Raw genomic sequence first — 24,322 nt, 5'->3', positions numbered from 1 at the left:
CCTGCAGTGGTCAGTTAAGAAAATCCAGCAATAGAGGTCAAAATCCTCAACACATACATTCCTTAAGATCATTAAATCAATGCTGCAGTATTAATTACAGCACTCGGTTTTCCATCGACAGAGATTTAAACAGCAAAGGTCAAACTTTGCTGAAGGCTGTAATCTCCAGGAAATCCTCTGAACAAAAAGCAAAATGAAACACAACATGAATCTCAAAGATTGCGGCTCCAATCAACCAGAAACCAGGGAGGATAACGAGCAGAAGTGGAACATCGACTGCAGAATCGACAAGTCAAACAGTAAATGAGAGACTCAATCAAGCCTGGGAGCCACTCGGCTGTCAGACCTGCAGGTACACGAGTCCCTGTGGAGACAAAATATCTCCACCACTGCAAACAACTCAGGATGAGAAGCTCGGTTTTTATCGTCTTTACTGCCTTGGTTTTAATAACCTGCAATCTGACAGACTTTAGAAATAATCTGCACTGAAATCAAGAAACGCGTCCTAAAGTAACAAAGTCAGTGTCTTTTTATAAAGTGTATGAAAATATCTGGTTTCAGTTGTCAACTATGCTTTCCAAATTTAGGCTTTTAATCAAGGGTGAGATTGCACTTTATCTCAAAACTGTGAAGTTTGAATATGAAGTACTTTCAAGAACTATGTACAAAATTCAAGCACTTTCCAAACCTGGAAAACACCAAATTTAAGCACCATGAAATTCACTCAGTTGATTGATCATTAAGGTAAATAGTCTGAAACCTGCAGCAGACAGATAACCGTCTTTGTTTGTATTTTTGAGAGCGGCAGCTGCGTCACTCACGTCGGGAGCGGCAGTCTCGTCTCCAGAGTCGCCCTTGCAGCCGAGCCTCCAGTGCAGCAGGATTCCCCTGAGCTTCATGTAGAAGATGATGGTGTTGCGTCTGAACAGGCGCACCTCTTGCTGCAGCAGCGCTCGCTCCTGAGCCCAGGGCGCCTCGTGGCTCTGGAGGCCCTGAAGCTCCAGACCTTCACGCTGCGTCTCCAGGCGTAAACGCTGCTCCCCCTGCCACAGAAAAACATGTCGATTTGTACAGATTATTAAGCTAAAATCGTGATTAGAATATAAACACATATACCTATCTGCATTTGATTCTTCAACTAAGCACTAATAGCCTCAATTTATGGGTTTCAACAGCTGTGCTAAATGTCATTTAAATATTAAAAAAATATTTAGACAACTGCACCACCCACCAAATAAAACCAGGCAAACTAAATTCAAAAGCCTTTACTGGCTCAGAAAAACAGTGAGTATCGTAGAAAAAAAGCAGTTTCACCAAATTTAATAATTAATTCCTCTCCTGCACATTAAAGTGTTTATTATTTACGTGCAAAAAGCTCAACCTGCACAAAGTGGAATGAAGTCTTCCTTAAAGCCTTGCTTTGTCCAACTAAGGTCCAAATCTCTGCTGTGATGTCACGACGTACCTGAGGCAGGTTGCTGCCAGGCTCCTCTGGTCCTCCTCTCATCCGTCGTTCGTGATCCAGACGAAACTGAACCTCAGCAGCCGCCGTGTCCCGATGCTGAACCCACAACAGCACAAAAAGAAAAACTTTTATTAAGATCCATGCAAAGGTTTTACCACAATCCAAGTTGTGGTAAAATGAGGATTTTCCTGCTGATTTTATTTGTTGTTGTTCGTTTATTCACTGCAAAAGAAACCACCAGTTGAACTTGTCAGATAACTTGTTGAAGATGCTTCAATTAGCTTTACTAAAGTATTTGGTACTGTGCTGTTTTTAAAGACATGTGCATCTCAGTTAATTAAAATACCACTGAACACTTAAAGCTAATATTTGGTGGCATTATAATTTTTGAGAATTTAATTTCAGAAATTTTTGAGAATTTTTTTTTTTTTTTTTAGAAATTTGCAATTTTTTTCTCAAAAATATCTGGTTTAAAATTTTCTCTTTCTTTTTGGAAAATTTCAGAGAATTTTTTGGCTCAAACTACTTTCTCTTTTTTTTCTATCTACAATAGCCCTAATATGGTGGTAGATTAGATTTTAATTTTTAAAAATGACTAAAAATGTGTGATTAAACAATTTATTAGATATTTAAAAAATTATCTTCTTCCATCCCTCCAGCTTTCTTGGGCCCCTATATGCCTGTAAGTGGACCTCCAGGCACCCATGCCCCCCACCTTGAAAAACACTAACTGAATAGTTTTCAGAGAAACTGAATTTTGGGCATTAATTAGCAGTAACCCATATATGAAAGTATTTTCTTATGCAATTTTCTTTTTTTAGATGCACATAAATGTATTTCTAATCAATGTTGCAGGTTGAATAATGCAGCTTCAGCAAGAACTTCTCTTATTTGCTTTTACGTATTTTTATGAATATGGATATGATCATTAGTGTTAAAAACTGATAACCACATAGCTAAATTTAACCCACAGAATTAATGTTACATTTTTGATTTCCATCTCTGCACCTCTTCAGTTTGCTCCGTCGTAAGTTGAGCTCCTCGGTTTGTCCTGACCCGGCATCACCTCTCTGTCAGCCCAATGTCAAATGAAATGCAAATCACACATGCTGACTGCGCGGTGCTAATCCTGCCATATCCAAGCTACTTTCCCATTCACCCATTCATTTATTTCACCCCTCAGATTACGCTGCTGCTGAAAGCATAGGAGATGAACAAAAAGTCCACACGAATGTGCTGTATCTGTGACTACAGCAGCAATGTGCCACATCACCACTGCCAGCATTACGTAACTCTATAAACACAAACATCAGCCGGTGATTATGAATGGCCTCAGCGTATAGAGCCAGGTCGCTAAAAACAAGAGATACATGATATTCAAGGTGCAAAACGTGTATTTAAATGCTTAGTTTAATCAGTTGAGTCTGGAAAGTGAGTCTGTTCAGCAGTGGACCGGCGCCAGGGGGCATCGCCTCGCTTCGGGGTGAAATGTGTGCAGACTCAGCTCTGATGCCTCTAACAGTCACTTCAACAGCAGATTTTAGCTGCTGACGCCTTGAAGGACGAAAAACCGGCAGCAGAACGACTGTAATCCAAACTATCACTGCGTGTATGAAATGTACGGGGAAAAACAAACAAATAAAAGAGATTAAAATCAAACCATCAGTAGCTATGGGGGTGTGACATTAGTAAATGTAACGGGAATGTATGGAGAAAAATAGCTGTCAAAAAACATGAAAATGTATGCACAAGCCAACGTGTTTTTCTTTATAATTTCCTTCACAAACAAAACATACAATCCATATTATATATTTGATTTGACATATTTGAAGTTTTTTTTCTGTACACATTTACTTGTACATACACTTTTTTTGACAGGAACATCCTCCATAGAGGTGCGATTGTGTTTATAGTCAAATGATTGTTGCTTGAATGTCAAACGCGATAAATTTCAGGGACATTTTTAAGGTTTTATAAGAAAGCTAACTGAATTTCACCCTATACAAACAAAAAGCAAAATCTAAATTAGACCAAAACTGATCACACTATAAAAATGACACAAAACATGTCTGAGAGGCTATAATATTTGCTAATAATAATAATAATAATAATAACAATAATAATAGTTTTGGGTCAATTTGGACACCCATTTCAACTCCTATTTTACGCTCAACAGGTTTGTATCCATGTAATAAACCACTGCATACCAGTTAAGTAAATATTTTCAAGAACTATAACGATTAAAAGTCATAAAAATATGCTAACTGCAAGCGTAATTTATTACATATTTCTCAATTTAAGAATTTATAAATCACATACATAAACTATTTCTGCTGTTTGTGATTCAGATCCCTGTTTGGGCTAGTAGATTTATAAAAATATGTTTATTTTCAAAGTCTAGATTACTGACTTCTTCACAGTAAACTGGAGGTGGATTGTAAATAAGTATTTTAAATCACTGGCTTTCAAAGTGGGTGCAAAACGTTTGCACGAAGTGGCTCGTAGTCGATATAAAACATCATTTCCCACATCTAAAAATTGAAGAAGTGAAACTAGAAAAGCATGAAAAGGCGAAATAAGGAACTACTAATAATAAATAACAGTATTCCTAAATGTTTAATACGAAACATTTGAGCTGTTTTAGTTTTACCAGCGCCTGTTAACTTTTAACATTTTTAACACAAAAACACAGTGGGGCAACTGGTGGACTTCTCTAGCACCTGTACCACCGGGTTTAGATCACTTTTGGGGGAAACCCTGTATTATGTAAGCTAATTACAAATGGTGCTAATGTCCATTAGCTTAGAAATGGGGTTGACATGTTGGCCTGGCGCTGCTCTTGAGGCGACTGGCAGCAAGTGTCTTGAATGAATCCGCTGGCGTTTTAACGGCTTGGTTTGGTTTCCGTCCCTTGTCTAGTAAAAATAGGCTGATGAGGCTCAGTAATGTGGCAAACAAGATAACTGGAGTGAAGAAAGCCCAGCTCCAACAAATATACGCCCAGCGTGTGAGAGCTAAACTGATTTTTAACATCCAGTCTAGAGAGTTCGATTTTCTTCCATCTGATCATCACTTTAGGATGACTAAGATAGAAATCAGCGAATTAGGGGTTTCTTTCATTTCTACAGCCATTGTTGAGCTTTATCTCCTGGCTTCAACTGTATCCAGACCACGTTCTAGATTTTCTGAAATGTATATTTTATATTCTTAGTATCTATAAGTGCACTAACAAAATAAATGTGATTTTTTTACGTTTGTGTATTTTGATGCCTACTGCAAACTAATTTCCCTCTGGGGAATTAATAAAACTGTAAAATACCAGCAGCTAGCTGACGGAAAATTACAAAAAAATAAATTTTCATAATTTTTATTAATCTACAAACCTCACAAAGATTTTCCTCCCTCACAGAATCTCCATCTTATTTAACTAAAACATATATTATTCACATTTTTAATCCATGTTTTTGGAGAAAATAGATTGTACTTACATTAACAATACATATAAATGGAGAGGAACAGAATTTTAACATATAAATATGGCAAAATACCAGCAGCTGTGGTTGAAAGAATTTTAATGTATAAACACGGATTTTACCAGAATGGATTTCACCAGAACAGTAACATTCTGGCATCCGCAGCTGCTGGTATTTTACCGTAAATTAGATACTTTTTTTTACAGTGTATGCTCAGCATTAAAAGCTTCAGATTGTTTTCAAATTCTACTTAAAAATTCATTAAACCCTGTGGAGCTTCATTAGACGGCTGCTCACTCTAAGGTGAAAACTTTAAGTCCCATTTTGCTTTGAATCATTTTAGTTGAGGGAGCAATTAAACTAAAACAGCATCCGTCTCAAAACCTGTTCAGATCCATGTGTTAAGACCTGGCAGAGGGCCTAAACTGGTGGTGAAGTGGAGATATAGAGGAGGGAGGAGGCACTGACCTCTATTCTTAAAGCCAGGGGTCTGTGGTACATGGGGAGTCCCGTGGCTCCCCTGCTCTGGGCCGGGCCCCGAACCTGGCTCTGGGGCTCCACGCCTCGCTCCTGTCCTAGACGCCACTCCAGCTCATCCCTCTGAACGGACTGTGAGTGACATGGGAAGGGAGGGTAAAGGGGTGGTGGCCGTGGTAAAGGGGTAGAAAGGTGGGCAACGGGTACAAGGGATGGCCGTGGTCGTGATGAGAGGTGGGGGGGACATGTGTGAAGTGGATTGTGGACAAAACAGACAAAAGACACCAAATAGGGTAAGGGACCAAGGAAAGAAAGCAAGCAGGAGGGGGAAATTAAAATAAAAATAAATAAAATGATAAAGAATATAAGCAGGAGAGGGGACGCAAATTAAAAAAAAAAAAATCAACTAACGGACTAAACGGTGTGGAAAATGGTCAGACTAGAGTACGAAGAAAAGCGCAAAAAGGAAAACCAACTTAAAGATGACGCCGTATGAGAGAGATGAGAAGAGAACGAGAATGAGGATGAACAAAATCATGGGCTGAAACATCTGATGGGAACACAAAGAGGAACAAAGAGAGGGAACCGGGGGGAAAAGAATGCAAAACACTTGTTATGAAGCGCATGCAATGGGGGATACATGAGTCCAAACCAACAGCTGAGAAATACCACGGAAAATTGCAGAGCGAGAGCTAGCACGCTAATGGTTTTTCCAACACATGTCAGCGCACAGTCATGTGTGCCATAGAAGCAAAAGTCTAAGGAAAGCGTCTAAAAGTCTGTATGAAGCAAATTATATCAAGAGAAGGTAGCATTGAAAAATTCATAGGGGTTTTAGTTGACATTTTTGAGCAGAAACAAGTTACAAGCTATAGAACCTCTTAACGTATTAACTGTGCTAGCATGTGCTAATGATTACGAGCTAACAATAAAGTTAAAGCTTCCCAAGACAAAAAGCATTGATCAATGGAAAGAAATATTAAAAGTATAAAATATATATGAATTTCTAATCAATTTTATTGTAAAATTACATACCTTGAGACTTAGTAGCATGTGCTAATGGTTACCAGCTAACTAGCTTAGTTTGCTAAGACAAAAAAGCATGGGACAAAGGAAAAAATAAAATAATATATAAATATAAAGTCCTAATGATTCCTCTCTTTTAAAGTTTTAAGCAGGAATTCATTAGTTGCATGCCTTGAAACTGTGCTAAAAATGTACTAATGGTTGCAAGCTAACAAAGTTAGCAAAAAAAAAAAACAAAAAAAAACAACAACATTCACCAAAGGAATAAATACTCATAATGTTCCTCTAAAAAAATCCCTTGAAATTTTAATTTGAAAAAGGAAAGCTGCACTTTTTGAAGCTTGAACATTAATAATTATCCTCTGGCTATAAAGTTTTCCAAGACAAACACAACATATTCAGTGCTCAAAAATCAGCAAATTAGCTTGATTTTTTTATCTTAGGATTTGTTTCAAATACTGGCAGATTAAGTGAAGGTTTTATGACAAAAACAACAAATAGGATTCAAACAGAAGAGGGTGTAGCTGCTATTCCAAATAGAAATATTTTTTAGGGTAGTTATAGTAGAGGAAGTTATTTTGCATTTGAATCTGGTTGTTTTAACTGAAATGTTTAAGCCTCCGTTTAAACTTAAAAGTTTTTTATATCACACAGCAGGAAACATCAGTACAGATATTGCACTTAAATTTCTGAGCATCTATTCCAAAAAGTAAAAAAAAAAAAAGTACTCTACAAATTTTCATCATATTTACTTTGATACGAAGTCGCAAAAAAGTTAAAGTTATGAAAAGTAGGTTACTCTGCTTTTAAATATTCTTGTTAAACTTTTAAGATGTGTAAACAAGCTAATGTTATTTGCCTTAGTTGAAGCAAAGCATAATACAGGGTTTCCCCCAAAAGTAGGGTTCTACTAGGCTTCTCCTTCCAAAGTTGAAGTTCTACTAGGGTTCTACTAGGCTTCTCCTTCCAAAGTTGAAGTTCAAACTGAAATGACTTTAAAACAGAGTTCAGTTTGAGTTGGATTCATGTAATCAAACAGCAAACATCAACAGATCTTTATGAGTGAGTGAGAAAGAGCCACAAACAGCCAAGGCTAATAAATCAAACCTGCTCTTTAATGGGAGAATGTGTACATTTCTGTCTGTGCTGCAGTCTTTAGCTCATTTATTGTAGGTAGAATTAAATAAAAACTCGTGAACTTGGAAGATGTTGAACACTTAAGCTCTATTCGTACTATTACCATAACTACAAGGTTTTTGCAGTAATCCACAAGGGATAAGATTAATTATTTACTCAAAATATTTGCACCTTTTAACTTTCACCCCTGATTGCATGACATACAAATTCATTTGAAACTGAAATCCCAGATTTTAAGTCCAACTGAAGACTTTGGAGTTTTTTTCATGGTTAAAATAAGTTGTACCATTTCTTTATTCAGCTAAAAGGTCATATTAACTACTATAGAGTTTATATTTACTATTACAAACAGTGAAAGACTCTTTTGTTGTGTAATAAATAGGAATCCAGCGTACATTGTTTTCTAAAAGAGGTTATGGCTAAATTCTACAATCAAATTAAAAATTACAAACTAATTTTCTGCTGGAAGCTGAACCTTGCACACATACGTCAGATTTTAGGTCTCAACAATTTGTTAAATTAAAATCATCTTATAATCTTTAAATAAGTCAAACATAATTTTGCCGGAGAAAAACTTCATCAGTAAGCTATTCACGTTTTTTTTCAACGTGAATTCTCAAAACTCCAAACCACGTATTGGCACGTTGGAAGCAAAACGAGTGACAGCTGTTACCGCCTGTTGTCATAGAAACCACGGAATTGCCATAGCAACCATTTTGTTTTTCACTTCTTAAAGCCAAGTGCAATAGTCTCACCAGTGTGTTTGTTCAGAAATCAGATAGCACGATTATGAAGTAAATTGGTCTGTTGTTCCGCCATCTTTCATTGTAACGGCTTTTTAACGTAGTTTTTGGAGATTGGCCACGTTAATCAAATATCCCCAGTCAACTACGTGTGTAACCATACAAAAAAAAATCATGGATCTGTATGCATTTGTATTTAAAGTAAATTTAAAAAATAATAATTTTTAAATATTTTTTTTTCTTTTTACTTTTGTCGGCAGTATGCAAAGAACCTTTCTTCAATTTCTGAATTAACTTTATTTTAATATGTTCTGAAATCTAAAAAAGTTTAACTGACTAGATATGGTTGGATTTCTTTCAATGAATAAAGAAGTATACACAGGCGGAGCAAATGTCTGGATTGATCAAATATACAACAATGTAACCACTTGAAAATGGTCAACATTAATGCTTACTAATTTTTAAATAAGACTCTATCCATATTTTAAAAAGTTTGATCACACTTTAATCGGCAGTATGAACAACCACGCAAAAAAAAACTATTTCAGCAAAAACTTGGAACTGAGTATGAAGACCTGCTGTGTGAATGTAGCCTAAGTCACAGATTTGAGTCACTAACAATGAATAAAACATGGTACACATTTTTTTTTTTGTTCGTAATGTAACAAGTTTATGCTAACGCTACCTTGAGTTAGACATTATTATTGAATCTTCATTCGGTTGAGAACTTGACCCTGAATCTAGGAGTAGATCTGGAACATTTTCCTGGAGTTTGTTTTGTTTTAGGTCATAAATATAAAATTAAATCTGCAGTTAAATGTTTTTCAGGGAAAATACATTATAAAGAGTATTATTGTTCCTTTGGTGACTGTGTTGAAATGTATTTTTTTTTTTTTACAAGCATCAGGACTAAGTACTGGCGATTAAAGCAGCGGTTAGCTGTGTAAACCACCCAGCTTCTCCCAGACTAACCAGTAAATCCTACAGGTAGAGAAGCAAAGCAGGAACAAGTCATTAGACAAAATGAGCGTTCAGAAAGTTTTAAAACTTTCTCTACAAAGAAGACGGGGTTCTCCTAGAGGTATTATTATTTCCAACAGGGTCTGACTGATTTGAAAAAAACACAAGATGTTTGCTTGATCATGCAGCAGAGAGATAATGAAGCTGCTTTGGAGAAGTAAACCGTAGCGACATGTTTGCTTACACTGAGCCGCAGTAAAACATGGACAGAAAGCAGGATGCCAGGCAACAAGGTTCTTCCACAGGCCACTCATACAGCACCATGCAACTAATGTCACTAAACATGTTATTTTTTCCTCACGTTTTACAGTCTGTCTCTAAAAACACAATAGCGTTACCACTTCCCTCCTGTAGGTCTAAGTTTGTGACATGACATATTGTAAAAACACAAAAGCCAAACCATTTATGCAGCAAAAAAATGATCATCAGAATAGGGGTGGGCAATGTGGATAATTTTTTATAGCATTATTGTGATAACAATAAAAATTATAATAGAAACCGTATGAATTACTTTGCATGACAAAGAATTCATAACCAGCTCTTGAAAAACATTTCTATTTGAAATAAGCTTCTTTTCAAGACCCAACATACTTAAAGAGGTGTGATTTATATCACTAAACTGCAAATGGAGACTTAAATTAATCATATTTTCAAATTTACTGATTTTTATTTATGCTCTTGTGAAAAAATTGTAAAGAAAATAGTAAAAATAATATCTTAGTCAGTTTTTTAACATTAACTGTAATTTATCACCACAATGATAAATCATAAGAAATTTGTCACAATAAATGATAAATGACACAATATTTGGCCACCCCTGCTCTTGTCATTTAGTAAATAGGAATCCAGCGTACATTGTTTCACAACAAGATTTATGGTTAAATTCTACAATCAAACTAAAAATCATAAACTAATTTCTGGTGGAAGCTGTACCTTGCTCAGGCTAATGTACACATCAAACTGTTAGTATTAAACATTAACTCATATATTAAATTAAAAACAAATTTTCTCCTGTTCAAATAAATGAAATAATTTTATTGGACCAAAACTTCATTAATAAGCCTGAGCCTTAGGTATGTTTCCTTCACAGTTATTTAAACAGGAACTGATATTTACTGACGCTCTTATGGAAAAACTGTGGAAAAAATTGTATTTTAAACATCAACTGGAATTTATAGTGAGAACGATAAATCAAAAATGTTGACAAGAAATATATTATCATAAACTATAAACTATTCAATAATTGCCCACTCTTGTCATTCAATAAATAGTAACATACATATGAAACCTTTAGTATTTAAACATAAACCAATGCGGCAAACTAAAAAACAAATCTTTTACTCTTCTAATAAATCAAACTATTATTCTTGACGAAAACTTCATCAATAAATGTAATAGTTTTGAATTTGCTGATATTTCTTGATGCTCTTGTGGAAAAAAAACAGTAGAAAAAAATAGTATTTTAAACATTAACTGAAGTTTATAGTGACAACGATAAATCAAAAATCTCATCATGACAAGGAATTCATCACGATAAACGATACGATAATTGCCCACCCCTAGATCAGAATAATGCAGCAGAAGGTTAAAGATAAATTTTTACCATGCAACAAATAGAGAAGGAGGCCCAGAAAGTTGAGCCAGATGGAAGAAGCTGCTGTGACCCGTTCAGTACTTACTCCATTCACACCAAGCAAACTCCGCTCAGTGCCCCGGGTGACTGGAAGCAGGAAGGCTGTGAGTGCAGGGAGGCGGACAGGCAGGGCTGCTGGCTATGAGGATGTGCATGGAGATGCAGATGTGGATGCAGCGGCAGCAGAAAGCGATGGCAGTGGGACTGAGGAGAAGTGGTGTCTATTGCCAGTGTGGCAGAGCTGGGTGGCTTATCATGGAGACACCTGAGACTGAAGGTCAACAGGGAACTACCACATTTTTGACAACATTCAATTTTTCAGGGTGATTTTTTTTCCCCTCCGTAATTAAACATTAAGGTCAGCCTTAATAATAAAAATAAATATCAACACTTCAGCTTTAGTACCACATTACAGTAAGATAACTCTTTTAAATGATTCAGAAATGCTTAAAGCTGCAGTATGTAACGTTTATAAAAGTATTTTTTCACATTTGTTGAAACTATGTTACTATGTTGTGACAGTATAATGAGAGAAAATAAATTAAGCTTTCCCAGAGCTAACAAAAAGCAACCAATCAGAATAAGGAGGCGGGTCTTAGTGCTGTCAATCTTCTCCCTGTCAGCAGAGCCCCATCATGAATGCTAAGGCTACTTAGCATATCCACTGATGGCAGCAGATTAACAGTTTTCCAGTAACACCAGGTCATTTCTCCACCATTAGCTGATTTAGCAGCGTGTATATGAGGTTGATTGACAGTGCTGGGATCCTCCTCCTGGCTCTGATTGGTTGTTTTTGATTGGAGTGGTGCATTTCTTCAGACGGCAATAGTAACTCAGGAAGGAGGTGAAGGTAATCGATCTTTCGATTATCTGTCTCATAAACTGTCACAATATGGTGACAGTTTTAACAAATATGTAAAAAATATATTTTTTCTAAAAGTTACAAACTCCAACTTTAACCAAGGTGAACCAAACAATCCAAAATATAGATAATACTGATACCAAGCTGGTATCAGGACCGATAAAAGCTCGCTAAGATTGATACTTCAGTTTCTGATTTCATCTTGGAATTTTATTTTATTTTTGTAGTTTGTCAACTACCTCAAAATAAAAGATTTTTTTCACAGTAGTTTCACAGATAAATGACTTAGGACTTTTTGCAGATTTCACCACCTCACATTTAAGACCTTTTAAGACCTTTTTAAGGCTGTTCTGAATTAAATTTAAGACCTGTATCAGATGCTCTCTTGTATTAGAGAGCATCTCTGCATATTTTGCGACGCTCTCTGCATAATTGACCCCCAAAGTGCTAAGCTTATTTGAACAGAATGCACCTCATATGGATTGGCAACAGACACAAGCCAATAGCGAAGACGAATTGGCAACACATTAGCAATAAACGAACGATAGACGTAAAAGACTTAGCCAACTAGCTAGCACGGTTATATTAGTGGCCTGACAGAAAAGTCCTGCGAGGCACTAAATAAAAAACTACTAGATTAAATGGTCATACCAAGACAAAATTTAAATCATGTGGTTAATGCAGTTATAGACAATGTATTTTAATCTTTTAATGCTTCTAAGACATTCTAGAGATTTAATTTTAGATTTTTTAAGGATGTGCAAACACTAACTAGTGCAATACAAAAATTAGCACTGGTTTAGTGGAGAAAAAACAATTGCAAAGTATTTTAGTTGCACTTCTTCTGCAGAGAAGAGTAACGACAGGGTCATCTTTCCAAATAGTGCAGTAGTTGTAAACTGAAATTTTAATTTTCTTGAATCTATCCTATAATTAAGTACTATTGAAACGTCATGAACCCATTTTGTTTAAGGACAGGCTAGAAAAATAATCTGAGAGACTATAGTAGATTGAATTTTGCTCCAACCTGATGGTTTCCCTTTGACGGGCCTGTCTGTGCAGGTTGCTGCACACTGTTGCCACCATCTTTAATTAGAACTGATTTTTTTCCACACACACTGCTGACTCAAGCACTCATCTGGTTGATTTTGGCCTTAAATGCTCCTCTAATGACTGAACACTTGGGAAAGTTTAATGCAGACTCAAATAGATTCCTACATTTAAAATGACTTCACCCATCATTAGCCATATATCTGGGTTGATCTGCTGCGAAGGTAAAGACAGGGACAAATCAATTTTGTTTAATGTTGAGATGATCCTTTTAAGACTGGAAATTGAATAAATTAGTAGCTAATGATTATTTAAGTTATCGATTATACTGTCTATTAACCGATAAATCAAATTAAAATAATCTGGCATATTCTGCAGATTTTCCATTTAGATATTAGAAATACATTAGAAGATGCCAAAAAAACACATAATTAATTTTCTTATATAAGAAACTGAATATTTTATTGCCTAAAATGCAATAATGTAGCATCCCTTTAGTGTACTCTTAATCATTTGTAGCAAAAGATGCTTCTGCATTTAAAATACTTCTAACATCACATGAAAAGCTCAGTGTTTTTGCTTCACTTATAATTTGATTATTTTTTATCAAACGATTAATAACTGGACAGGAAAAGGTGGTAAATAGAAGAGTTTTTGGTGTTTTTTTTTCACATATTTTGAACTTGGTGAAGCGAAAAGTGCCGCTTGACGAGTTCTGGTAGAACAGATAGAGACGGGTTGGTTTTATCTTTAATGGAAAATGTATTTATTTTTGTACAGTTTTAGCTTATTTACTCATCTGAATATGTTCTTCTTTCTGCAAATTACCTTTTTTGGAGTCTATATACTCCAGCTAATGATTAATTGATTACTAAATTAGGTGATGATTAATAATCAATTAATCATGAGTAATTTGATTAATTGTTTCAGCTCTAGTATAAATGTAAGAGCGTAAGAGGACTTTGCTTGAGCCGGTCATTAGAAATGTTTTTCCTTTTATGTTTTTACAAGGAACTAAGGCAGCAGAAGAAATGAAAATTAAAGCAAAAATGTCACCTTGATTGAACAGAACCGCAGTAAAGTGTCGTGGACTAACCTGGAAGTCCGTGACCAGGTCTCTTCCGAAGGTGCCGATGGGAGAGTCGCGGGACATGGACGTAACCGTAGACAGGAAGCTGCTGGACTCTGTGAGGTTCGGCATTGGAGACAGATCGTCGGTCCGCTCTCTCAGCCCGTCCCCTACGTGGTCCAGCTTCTCCATGAAGATGTGCAGTTCCGTACGGAAAGCCTTCATGCGAGTGTTGATGGTGTCCAGAACTTGAGTGTCTGGTTTGGATCCGCCTTCCAGGCTCTCCCCTGTGGTCACCAGCAGCCTGCCTTCGAAGATCAGACTGTCTGTGTCTGTGATCAGACGATCGACGGTCTTCCCCAGCCGGTCCGCCTCTCTTTTCACGTTGGCGAATGACTCCCGCTCCTCTCTTCTGCGATTGGCGAGCTCAATGGCGCTCAGGTCGCTGCCATCCGAGGGTTTGATGCTTCCCAGCCCTGAGGTGGTTCCCGTTTTCTCAAACAGGTCTTCGGAGTCACTCTCTCCGCCAACTGGACCCTCCCGTTTTGGCTGTAGGAGAAGAAGTCGGCCTGTTTCCTCCTCTTCGGCAGCCTCTCGCCGGCCGGCATCGCTCTCCGCGTCGCTGTCTCGAGGGCTCCCCGTGCGAAGGCCGAGGTGCGCGGCCAGGTCGCAACGCTGGACGTTGGACATGAGGACTCGGTTCTCGTACTGGAGCTTCATCACTTTCCCGCTCAGCTCGTTGATCTGCATCCGCGCCGATTTAAGCTCCTCCATCATCATCCCGCAGCTGGAGCCGTTACCGCCGGCCCCGTTCCCAGATTTAAACAATCCCGCCTCGCCGCCTTCGTCAGTGGTGAGTCCGGAGGCGCTGCTGGGGCCAAACTTGAAACGATTGAGTTCAGACGTCAGCTGCCTGTTGTGGTCCTCAATCTCAGAGATGGATCGGCGCAGAAGTTCAGCTTCCTCTTCAACGAACTGGAGATGTCGCCGCAGCTCACCCGCGGACTCCAACGGGTCTCCGCCGTAAGGAGACGAGGGCATGCTGGCGAAGGGTTCCCGCCCAAAGCAGTCTCTTTCGTACTGACTGCGGATGTCTTCATTCTCCGCTCGCAGGCTGCGGTTTTCCACCTCCAGCTCCACGATCTTCCTCCCCAGGATGTTGGCTTCCTCCTCCACCAGCTTCAGGCGCAGTCGGAGCTCGGCCTCTCGAGTCGTATGAGGGCCGCCGCCTGCGCACTCCGTCAGGGGAAGGGGGCTGTCAATGTCACCGTAAACTGATTTGTACTTCTGCAACTCCTGTTCAAGTTCATCCTTCTCACGACCCAGCTTTGCCATCTTCTTCCTCATGAGGCTGGACTCCTCTTTGGCGAACTGGAGCTGGCACCGAAGGTCTGCACTGTCCTCCTGAGAACAAAGACAAGCCAGGTCAAGACTGGAGAATGGCAAAGTTGAGATTTTAATTGGCAGAGTGACATTTTATAGCACAATCAAGTAACTTTAGTTGCTATATATGTCAAACATGATTTAAAAAGAAACATGACTTTGTAATTTAAAGTCTTGAAATTGGGTCTCTGTCTCTTTAAGAAGCTCCTGTTCTTTCTGAATTTCTGCCTTCAGGAAGTCATCACAACATCACTCCTGTATTAAGCCTTTAGCAATGTTTTCACCAACGTTTCACTGAGATGTAGCTCATATAATGAACTCAGCAGATGCGCAGTTCCACCAGGTGTTTGGTAATTGCTGCTGCTAGTCTGAAGGGGCGCTCTGTGAGGCAGAAGCTCAGAGCCTTCTGAAACAGCCACTCTGAATTTTTAGACTTGTTCTTTAGCGCTTTTGATAACTCTCAAAACATTTAGCGCACTTAGCTTCTCCTAAATAACTTTTTCAGATAAATTATAAAGCGCTAATTTTTGTTTTGTAAACTTTCAGCTGAATAAAATTTGACATCTGTCTTGAACTTCTGCTTATCAAGTAGTTTATGTTATGTACATTTATATTCATACTCTTATTTTGAAGTGTATGCAGGAGTTCCATTTCCTCTCTCTTTTTTTCCACCAATAACTTTATTTAAAACAAGAAAGATACAGGAACAAAATAAAATGGAAAATGGAGAACAATATATAAACATAAACATGACATATAAGGGCATTATAGAGCATGTAAATTATAATGTTAAAAATCAATACATACTCAAGGACTGTAGTCTTTCAAGGGGACAGACATAATCTAAATGAAAGTTAGCGTTTTAGCATTAGCTTTCACTAAAAACCATGTTGATTTTACACTTCAGAATTAGAGAAACTAATATTTGCAATTAGTGGTTGCGGTGTTGAAATAAAGTAACCTTTTCAATAATATTCTAATTTATTAAATGGGTTAGTTTGTGCAAGATGCTGCTACTCTAAAATATGCAATATTTTATCTTTAAAAAATTAGATTTGTGGGGGGTTTTTTACTCCTAGATTTCACATTCAATCATTTTTATATGGCGGACAATGTATACAGCATAAAACAGTTCAAGTAAAAGGGATTTATTCTACCTGACTCGAGGATTTCTTGTCCTTAAAAGCTTCCCTGCTTCCGCGTCGCCTCAGTGCAGTCTAAAAGAGAGAAAATTAAGTTTTTAAAATGTTCTCCCAGATCATTAATGATGCTGCAACTGAAAAAAATAATTAAAAAGACCAACATTGAGACAAAAACCAATTAAAGAACATGAATGTTTATGATATGATTGGTATTTGATGATCTTTGCTTCAGGAAGAGTCAGAAATAAGATAGAAGAGGGTTAATCTACACAATAGGTTGAAGATTAAAATAACAGAGATGCATACTGGGAATTATCCCACATAAATACAGACTGAAAACATTTCCAGATAAACACGAGTCGGTGTGCTCTGCTGCATGCTTTGCAACACGATGTTGCTTCACACCAACGCGTCCTCTCGCCTTGCATTCTGTGACACTTCCAAAAAACACCAAAGGGGAGGGGAGAAAAGCATCTGCCTGCCCAGCATGGAAATCTGCCTGCAGCTAATACTGCAGTGCACATCGCATGCAAAGCCGGGATAAAAAACAAAAAAACAAAAAACAAAAACAAGGCAGCCTTCTGCACGCCGGCTTAGCCTCACCAACTAATAAAATCATTCAGATTTTGTCTTACATCATCATATGACAAACGGGGGAGAAGATGGAGGAGAAGAAGACAGGAAGAAGAAACCCCCAGCTATAAATGGAGCTGCTGCCAGAGACAGATTGCTGCTGGACGGTTATTTAAAGTCTGACGATCAGCAGAGCTTCCTTCTAGGAACCATAACTGCCTATTAAACTGTCATGGAACATCGTTCAGGAATACCTACTACTTACTTATGATTTTTAAAAAAAGTCATTTAAGTGTCAGATTTTCTCAGAAACCTTTTGAATCAGTTTTTAGAATAGTTGGGTTTTTATGTATCATGTCCAGACCACTTTGTACCTAAGAGGAGGAAATAAAATACACCTTTAAGGCCGTGTTCACACTGCAGCCCGAAGTGACCCAATTCCGATTCCTTTATGCGACCTGTATCTGATCTTCTTATGACAGTCTGAACAAGACAGGTTGGATTTTTTTTTTTTTGTCGAGTCCGACCCAGGCCACTTGGATATCCGATCTTTTCGAATGTGACCTGAATCCTAACGGCCAGGTCCCGAACGTCGTTGACACTTGATGAACGTAACGACGTTTATCAAGTTTGCGTGACTTTATCAAGTCGTGATAAAGTCCGGCAAGCGGGAAGGAAAGCAACAGTCATGGCGGACTATAATGAGGATTAAGTTGTTACTGTGCTGGCCCCAGTCGGACAACAACTTCAAAATCGTAAGCTATGCTCCACCGTTAGCATCCATGTTTACTTCCACAAACACTCATAGACACGAGCACTTCTTCTTTTAATGGCTGTTGACACGCTCAGTGTTTGTGTGACGTTATTGCGCCCTCTACTGTGCATACCGGACACGTTAGGTCGTTTGCCGTTCACACATACAAGTCGCGTATGTGTGAACGACCACGCCAAAAAACAATCCGATTTGATCAAAAATAGAAATTGGGTCACTTCGGGCTGCAGTGTGAACGAAGCCTCAGTCAAATAGGAAAAATCCAATTTAGATGTAAATAATTAAACGTTCAGAGCCGTGAAAGTTATGTACATTTTTTCAAAGTTACTGAAATTAAGGTTTCACAGAGATTAAGTAGTTTATACAGTTGAATGTTAAATATTTCTTTGAATTAGGTTTTTTAAATTAGCTAAAGGAGCTGATTTAGTTTAATCTCAAAAAGTATATTGAAGGCTGAATAAATAAGATTGAACTAATTTAACTTCTCCTTAATGCTTTTAAATAAAATAAAATTGTCCTGGTTGATTTTTTAAAATTGTTTTGTATTCATAAAAGTCTTCCCTGACATCTGAAATGGGCCAGAGTGAATCATTCATGGCCAAATGGGTGGAAAACATGAGAAATAAAACCCATTTTAACTGTGACTCACTTCCTGTTTCCTGTAACCAAATATGGACTGAACTCCATTCCGTCATTTTTCCACTGAAAGATTGGTTCTTTTTCTAGAACTTTGTCCATTTTTTTTGATTGAGGCATGGCATGATAAATGAAAACACTGCAAAAACTCAAAATCTGACGTTTTTTCATCTAGTTTCTAGTACAAATATCTTAGTAAACTTGAAATAAAACATAGCTAACTTACAAGTCACTTTTCAGCAGCTTGTTGTGAGTCAATAATTCCTTAATATTGGTGAAAAAGTTCTAGTTCCACTGACAAATATATTCACTTACAACAATATATTTTACTCATGTTATAAGTGAAACAATTTACCAAAAACTTGATCAAGATTTTGTGTTTTTGCAGTGAATGAATCCCTACCTGTGCAGCTGGAACGATATTTATTTATTTATTTCCATCCATCCATCCGTTTATCCATCCATCCATCCGTTTATCCATCCATCCATCTGTTTATCCATCCATCCATCCATCCATCCATCCCTCCCTCCCTTTTTGTCTGACTGTCTCTGACCAGCAGAGGACAATCACTCTAAATATGTTGCAAAATGACGACACAACAGTGACTTTAACTTCCGTTGGTACTTAGCATTAATTAACTGCTCTCCACAGTAATTAGCAGAGCCTCACAGACCAGTCTCTGTGTTTGTTTGTGTGTGTGTGCGTGTGCATGTGTTTGTGTGCGTGCATGCGTGTGTACGTGCATGTGTGTGTGTGTGTGCGCATGTGTGTGTTTGCCTCTGCTCAATTAGCTTAAAACACAAATCACTGAAGCCAGAAACGATGCTGCAGATGTGGCTGAAAACAGACGTTCCCACCATGAAAATGAGGAACTCTGTGTTACTCGGACCCGCCTTGAAGCTGGATGACATCACATAATGACATCACCAGAAAAATATTTTAAATATCCCCTCTGTGAAAAACATTTTGGGAGGAGTGGAAGACATTTCAGCTGCATCTGTCCTCATCAGCTTGGCCTATTTATGATTTTCCTCAAAGAAGGAAGTGGCGCCTGTTAGATGGGGATTAAACGGGAGCCAAGGTGTAAGGGGGGAAGTGGGCGGGATTAGAGGGGATTGTGGGTACAAAAGGCGCTGCGACGGCCGTCAGATATAGATAAAGCCCGACTGAGGACTCCGGCTCCACAGAATGAACGAGTCTCAGAGAGATAAGTCGCTCTGAAATGTTTAGAGGCAGATTATATTAGTGAGATCTGCGTGAATGAGCGCTCAATCTGGCCTGTAATCCCTTTGAATAAATTAATTAATACAACACAGCCCTGACTGAACACATTTGGGAGCCAAAAGGCCTCCCCTTTTGTTGCTTGATTTAATTTTTTTGGGCCAATCCAAGGACACACAGTGGAGCTGCCGCTGCATCGGGATGGGTTATTTTTACCGGCACGATCAATCTCTGGCTTGCAGCACCTGCAGTAGTCTAAATATACTTAATCTGGACGGAGTAAATCCTACAAACACACACAGAAACTCAATTTACAGCTGAAAACGGAGCAAAATTACAACAAAACCATTAAAAACTTTGTTTATTCCAGCAATTCAACTGAAACTCATAGTAAATACCTCGGATCCACAATGATGTAAAGTATTCAAAGCCATTATTTCTGGGAAATTTGATTATGAAACGAAAAATTTAACTGTTACATTAACAAAAAGCTGCCCGTTCATACGGAGTAATATCTGAGTATATTGACGGACAGTTGAGTGGAAGGAAAAAGTCTGGTTGAAAACCGTCCTTCAGTCAACTTAAAGATAAATGTATTTTTCAAACACTGGAATAAATTGGAAAATACGTCAAACAATAGATGCTGGATAATCAAAAGTAATAAATATGTTTTAGGAAGTCTCTGTAAGCCAAACTGCCCTTAAAAAAATGAATCATTAGAATGAAAATGATCAAATTCATTTCAATTTATCATGCGATTAAATGATTACTTAGCATGTGTTTATATTATCAGTCTGATGAGTTTCTCTAAATCTGTTGCTTAGTCAGGAAGTCGAGGCAGCAGAAACTTCTGAAGATGCATCCAGAAAGCATCGTAAGCCGGGCGTAGCGTCTCTATCACATTAATGGCCGCCTGGAGATTTCTCCCCACATTTCCAATGAATTTTGACTTCTTGCTGTCAGACGAAGCTAACAGAGAAAATGAACACCACAGCAGTTAAAAGATTTACTTTGTTTTGGCTCCATTGAATCAGAAATGGCTTTAAAGTAATTATTGAAATGACTCTTTCTGGCTTTTCACCTCAGTGAAGTGTGCTGAAAACAATGAATGATGATTTTTTTTTTACAGCCAGTATGAATTATTTAGTTTACAACTGGTACTTAAATGCAGCATCACTGAGAGCTCTGAAAAAGTCCAAATATCTATTAGCTTACCGAAGAGTGACAAAATGTATCGTTTGGGACAAGCAGGAGATACGAAACGTAGATTTTTGCAGTACAGGGTTAGGCAGTTCCACATTATTTCTTGACATGAAACAACTTAATGATAAATAAGCCGTTTGTTTCCAGCATGTGTTGTGAGCCAACACATGCTGGATTCTCACTGGAAGGATGTAGAACCTATAGATCCAGGAAACACAGAATTCCCATTAGGACTGAATGTCGTTGCTATGGTGACCATTGCCAGGATGCACAGGTTGTACATCATTCTGTACGGCAGAATGAAAACAACTCCCTCACTGCTCCTCTACGCTAAGCCGACTCTGACCTCTGAGAGCAGACGTGGAGCATCAGTGAAAAAGACAACGGAGCCTTTCATGGAGGAATGTTGCTCGCGCTTTAAAAATCTTCCCAAACAACCCAGGAAGCTGATGACAGAGGACACGCTGCCACGCAGCCAACTGGCATCAAGGGAGCAGTGAGGAGGCACTTCGTAGCATGTCAGGTTAATGAAACACATACAAACAGGACAGAGGTAGTCATAAGGTTTCCAAGTACAAAGAAAGTCTCAAACGGCTGGACTGATTCATAAACTCCATGTGGAAGTAGAGCCAACCTCTGCCAAACAGTGTTATGATGACAGAGGTAGTGGAATACAATACGTCATCTAAGACATTTTCTGGGTCATTTTTGACTTATGAGCAAACACTGAAGCAGGAAAATTCTCCAAAATCAGGTCTGCAAGGTTATTAGCGGGAAACAACAGAGAAATAAACGATAAAGTCCAAGAGGAAAAATTGTGAGGGATAAAAGTCTGGTTGGATGTGGATGTGAACGCTGTGTCGGACACATTTAGAACGTACAAAACAGGCGAGTAATGACTTAAATAATACCGGCTTGTGAACATCTGCCTTCAGGAAAATGCTTAAAAATGAACATTAGCATAAAAAGCTGCTTAAATGTAAATACCGCAGTTACTGCAGCACACATTTTTATGCTGCCAGAGAGATAACATTGGAATTTACACACATAAAATCAAGCATTACTACATTCACTTATTGATCTTTGATTTGACTATCAATAAGTGTCATTATGACAGTTACCTTTGTAAGACGAGAAGTGGTAGTTGCTGTTGATCACAGTTTCTTAAACTTAAACTCACAAGTATATATTAGATGAAAAAGTGCAGAGATTTGCTGATTTTGCGTGAAATTCCATGATAATTTGCGAGAAACTGGAGGAACTAATTGATGTAATTTGGCAGTAAATGGGCACAAACTGCTTTGAATTGATTGATAAAATATTATTTGAGCACAATGTTATCCTGATGGTTCTATTTATGTATCCCTTTAGAGTCCATGGGGCCACGTGAAAAGCTATGGCAGACCGGATTTGGGCCGTGAACCTTAAGTTTGACACATACTTTACAGGGTTGGAGGACTTTTCTTCTCCTTGATCTGCAGATTAGACTCAAGCCCCAGAACTTGAGTCTGAGTCCAGCCTAAAGCTTTTAAAATTGAAATCAAATCTTTATTTTTGTGACAAAAGTGACCAATTCCATGTCTCTGATTTGAGTCTCCATGTCACATAAACCTCATTTTAAGTAAGACATAGAAGGTAAATATGTAAGCTAACAAAAAGTAAAACTACCTTTTCCTCAGTCAGTGTTTTTATGCAAGAGAGTGTTTTGCTTGCATAAGTTACTGGCATGCTGGCAAACTGGTTATGGCATACTCCGAGCGTAATGCTGACTCTGCAGATCCCACGGTGGGGAGAAAATTAGACGAGAGACGACGGGAAGGCTTACACTTCAGTGAGCACTTCTGTAAGCTGCTTTAGCTTCTTTGAAATGTACAATTACAATCAGGTCTGCTTCAGGGTCCCATGATGACACGCAAACCGGCCACAACCATTTTTATTCAAAATAAACCCCTGACGGAAGCATAAAGGAGCAAAAAGTTTCAAATGCAGGTATTACTGATAAGGAAGAAAAACCTGGGAGCTACAAGGAGTTGCATAATTACAGGAAGTAGATTATAAGAAGTGGAAAGAAGGAAATTTTAATTAAAAGTGGTGGAGATTTATTTTTAACAATAGCAGAGTAACAGATAAAAACCAGCTAGTGGAAGAAAGTCAGAAGTTTACATGCTACTAGAGCTGAAACAATTAATCAGATTAATCATGATGAATCAATTATTGGAATAATCATGAAATAATTTAGTAACTGATTGACTGCTGAAAGAACAACAAATTCAGGCCACTAATTACACTGTATTAATGTTAAATCAGGCAGAAATGGCTGAGCTGTTCACATGTTGATGTTAGAAGTATTTTATAAGATGATCAAGCTGTACTAAAATGAATTTTAGGCAACAATATGCTTATTTTCTTATTAAAAAACAGAATTAAAATATTTGTTTGGATTTTCTTGTGTTTTTTTAATATTGTATAAAATATATATTTATATTGAATAAAGTGTTTAAGTGAAAAATCTGCAGAATGAGGCAATCATTTTTATTAATCAAATTACTCTGTCAGAATAACAGAATAATGGAGTACTAAATTAACAATTAGCTTCAGCGCTAATTTACAGTGATGCTTCATGATTTCATTCATGCAGTTTATGACCGAGTGAAAAAAAATACACAAAGGCTCAGATACGTACATCTACTTCCACTATTCCAGTTCAGTGTATTTATAGCGTAAATTCACAACAAATGTTGCCTCAAGCCACTTTATGAAAAATTATTTAAATTCATTCCTAAAACATCGACCAATGTTTGATTAAGTCAACAATCAAACACTTGTCTTTTCCATAGAGCGGTAAAACCAGCTGACCAAACGTACTGGAGTTCCGCTGTGGTTGCTAGGTAACTGGTCTGGGCTCGGCTGGGGTTGCTAGGTAACGGTGAAGTGTCCACCATTTGCAACTGCAACTAGGAGACTTTAGTAACAAATCATTTTCTAGACTCCAGAAAACATAAACTTATTGCCAGAAAACAGCCAGGTGGATTTTTTAGACTGTTTTTAGAAGCAGTAGAAACCCAAATGGAAGTACAAAAATGTGCAAAAACTGAATTTTTAATTATCGTTTCCCGTTAAAAATCCCCCAAACTTCTTCAAACTTCAGGTCAAATTTCTGACCTGAAAATCAACACTGTTGGGGTGGGCAATATGGATTTAGATTAGAATATGATTTAGATTTATGGTTTTATTGTGATAACGAGAAAGATTATGATAAAACAACTATTTATTACTTATATTTTAACTAGCTGTATGGCTATTCCCATGTGAATCATGCTTCTTCAGGACTGCAGTTACTTAAATAATTCAGTTTTATTTCATTAAACTGCACACTGTTACTGCATTTAATCATATTTTCAACTTTACTGATATTCATTGAACAAACAATTGGAGA

General features: G+C 37.7%; 1 protein-coding gene across 5 annotated transcripts in view; it reads right to left on the bottom strand.

The window, feature by feature from the left end:
• The window catches only part of mtcl1 (microtubule crosslinking factor 1), a 73,761-nt gene that overhangs the window by 29,726 nt on the left and 19,713 nt on the right, over nt 1-24,322 (bottom strand). For 2 of the 5 annotated variants that reach the window (XM_016677442.1, XM_016677444.1), the window contains exons 4-8: nt 16,496-16,555; nt 13,983-15,359; nt 5,407-5,547; nt 1,466-1,561; nt 822-1,043 (exon numbers count right to left, since the gene is read on the bottom strand). In XM_016677442.1, the coding sequence (XP_016532928.1) occupies nt 822-1,043; nt 1,466-1,561; nt 5,407-5,547; nt 13,983-15,359; nt 16,496-16,555 (1,896 nt within the window). The remainder of the gene's footprint in view (nt 1-821; nt 1,044-1,465; nt 1,562-5,406; nt 5,548-13,982; nt 15,360-16,495; nt 16,556-24,322) is intronic. The other 3 variants (XM_007564181.2, XM_007564183.2, XM_016677443.1) reach the window with 2 other exon arrangements.

This window comes from Poecilia formosa, unplaced genomic scaffold (genome assembly GCF_000485575.1).
Source record: "Poecilia formosa unplaced genomic scaffold, Poecilia_formosa-5.1.2 Scaffold156, whole genome shotgun sequence".
Classification (NCBI taxonomy): Eukaryota; Metazoa; Chordata; class Actinopteri; order Cyprinodontiformes; family Poeciliidae; genus Poecilia; species Poecilia formosa.
This window is presented reverse-complemented; position numbering and strand designations above follow the sequence as displayed.